A 2309-nucleotide genomic window follows, 5' to 3' on the forward strand; every position below is an offset into this window, starting at 1 on the left:
TGGAAATAGTCAGCTACTCCGGTACTTGATTCTCCCAAAATATCATCTATTGTATCTAACATTTTACGTTTGAATTTCCTCATTTGGATGTCAGTCATTTGATGTATTTCAGGTAACATACTTAACAGAAACTGTTTTCTTGGATCATCTTCTTTTTTGGAATTTTGTTTCTTGTTAATATAATCAATAAAACATTGATCTGCAGCATCTGAAGTGTTTGTCTTTTTTTTCTTAACTTTTGGAGTAAATACTTGTTCGTTGCTTGATTTAGTCATGTTGAAACTTTCTGCAGTCGATTCGAATTCATTTTCTTCGGTGTTTTCAACTTCATCAGTTTCGTTAACTTCATCGTCCATCACATTCGGAGGGGAAGGAAGATTTCCCGTACTATCTACACTTCTGAATCCTTTAATATACGGTAAAATAAATTGCATATGTTCAGTCATATAGTATACTTTACAATCTTTTCTTCCGGAACCACTTGGTGGTTTTTGTCTCCTTACAAACACTGTACGAAGGTTCCTCCATTTTTCTTTGCAGTTTTCCGCTATAAGGAATTTATATGGTAATTAATATTTATATCATAATAATTAGAGCTCTAAAATGTCATGAAATTAATTTTACAATGAATAATAATAGTATTTATACAAATCATAATATTTAAAAAAAAATGATTTTCAGATATTTGGCTACAGGTTGCAATTTTAGTGCCTTGGCATTTTATTTTGCGAGAGGTAATAACACTGTCAGTAAAATCGTTGCTGACACAACAAGAAATATATGGGAATGTTTAAAAGATCTATATATGCCAGTACCAACTGCTGAAAAATGGAAAACAATAGCTGACAGATTTCAAGATCTGTGGAATCTCCCAAACTGTATAGGTGCATAAACAGTTTTAGTATAATATAATATAATAAAAAAATGGCTATATTATGATGTACTATAATATTGACCTCAAACCATTTAAATATGTATACAAATGTCAAATAAGCATCTAACAGTATATTAAGACTAAAAATAACATTTTTGTTTAATTGTCTATAGGTGCTATAGATGGGAAGCACATCAGAATACAAAAGATTCCAAAATCTGGTTCATCTAATTTTAACTATAAATCGTACCATTCGCTGGTACTTATGGCGAGTTGTGATGCAGATGGTATATTTACAACAATTGATGTTGGTCAGGCAGGGAGAAATAGTGACGGTGGAGTTTTTAGAGCTTGTCGTTTAGGCCGATGGTTAGATATAAATGGTCTTGATATACCAACAGGCATCAAATTACCTCACGACCAAGGGGATATACAAATGTTTCCATACTATTTTGTCGCGGATGAAGCATTTCCTCTTAAGTCCTATTTGATGAGGCCTTATCCAAGAAGAGTACTTGATAACAAAAAGAGAATTTTTAATTATAGATTAAGTAGAGGAAGAAAAACAATCGAATGTGCTTTTGGGATGATGGCTAGTAAATTTAAGGTACTAAGTACACCAATTTTATGTGTAAATGAAGAAACAATAAGCAGTATTATACGATGTATGTGTGTATTACATAATTTTATTCGGATTAGAGAAGGTAGAGCTTATCAACCGCAGTACCATAAGGAAACTGAAATGAATATGAATATTGGAATGAATTTGGAATTAGAAAATGAAAACAACAATTTACCAACCAGAAATTCGGCATCCGGACTTAGAGATTATCTGTCTAACTACTTCATACAACCACAATCTGCATTACCTTGGCAATGGAATTATTGTACATCGTAAAATAATAGTATTTATCTTATATAATATTTTTTTTTTTATAATAAATATTATGTTAGGTCAGTTTATATTACTTATTAATTAATATTAAATTACTATTGTAGATTATTTTTACTTAATACTTAATACTTACTACTTCATACTATATTTACTTAATACTTAAAAAATAAAAAAAATTAAAATTAAAATTAATACTTAATTATTAATAATAATTAATTATTATTATATTATTAAATTACTATTGTAGATTATTTTATTCTATGATTAATAATAAACGTACCTTTGTCCTTTAACGATTTTGCCACACTTTCCCATGCCAAATCTGTTACATCTCGTTTTGAATAGTCGGATAACTTATAATTGTACAGACAAGGGTGTTTTTCAATTTCTTCCACAAGTTTAATGTTATAAACGGGATCGTCTTTTTTGGCCATATTTTACCAAAAATCGCAGACGACCGTTGCATGAAACTGAACATGTTCAGTCGCGCGCGTATTTTTTACGTCGCAGTCGCTGCAAAAATAGTCGCGTTGCGTGTAT

The 2309-nt window shown here is 30.2% G+C and overlaps 1 protein-coding gene across 1 annotated transcript; it reads left to right on the top strand.

Moving 5' to 3' along the window:
* Positions 1 to 670: 670 nt before the first annotated feature.
* Positions 671 to 1772, top strand: LOC103309514 (protein ALP1-like). The gene is made up of 2 exons (XM_008185100.1): positions 671 to 878; positions 1048 to 1772. The coding sequence occupies exons 1-2, from the start codon at positions 671 to 673 to the stop codon at positions 1770 to 1772; spliced, it is 933 nt and encodes a 310-aa protein (XP_008183322.1).
* The last annotated feature ends 537 nt before the right edge of the window (positions 1773 to 2309 follow it).

This window comes from Acyrthosiphon pisum, unplaced genomic scaffold (genome assembly GCF_005508785.2).
Source record: "Acyrthosiphon pisum isolate AL4f unplaced genomic scaffold, pea_aphid_22Mar2018_4r6ur Scaffold_21109;HRSCAF=23054, whole genome shotgun sequence".
NCBI classification, from domain to species: Eukaryota; Metazoa; Arthropoda; class Insecta; order Hemiptera; family Aphididae; genus Acyrthosiphon; species Acyrthosiphon pisum.

Excerpts from the sequence above, each read along its gene's own strand:
- LOC103309514 (XM_008185100.1), top strand. The coding sequence starts at position 671 with ATGATTTTCAGATATTTGGCTACAGGTTGCAATTTTAGTGCCTTGGCA. Across the intron at positions 879-1,047 it reads TCTGTGGAATCTCCCAAACT|GTGCTATAGATGGGAAGCAC; the intron begins GTATAGGTGCAT and ends AATTGTCTATAG.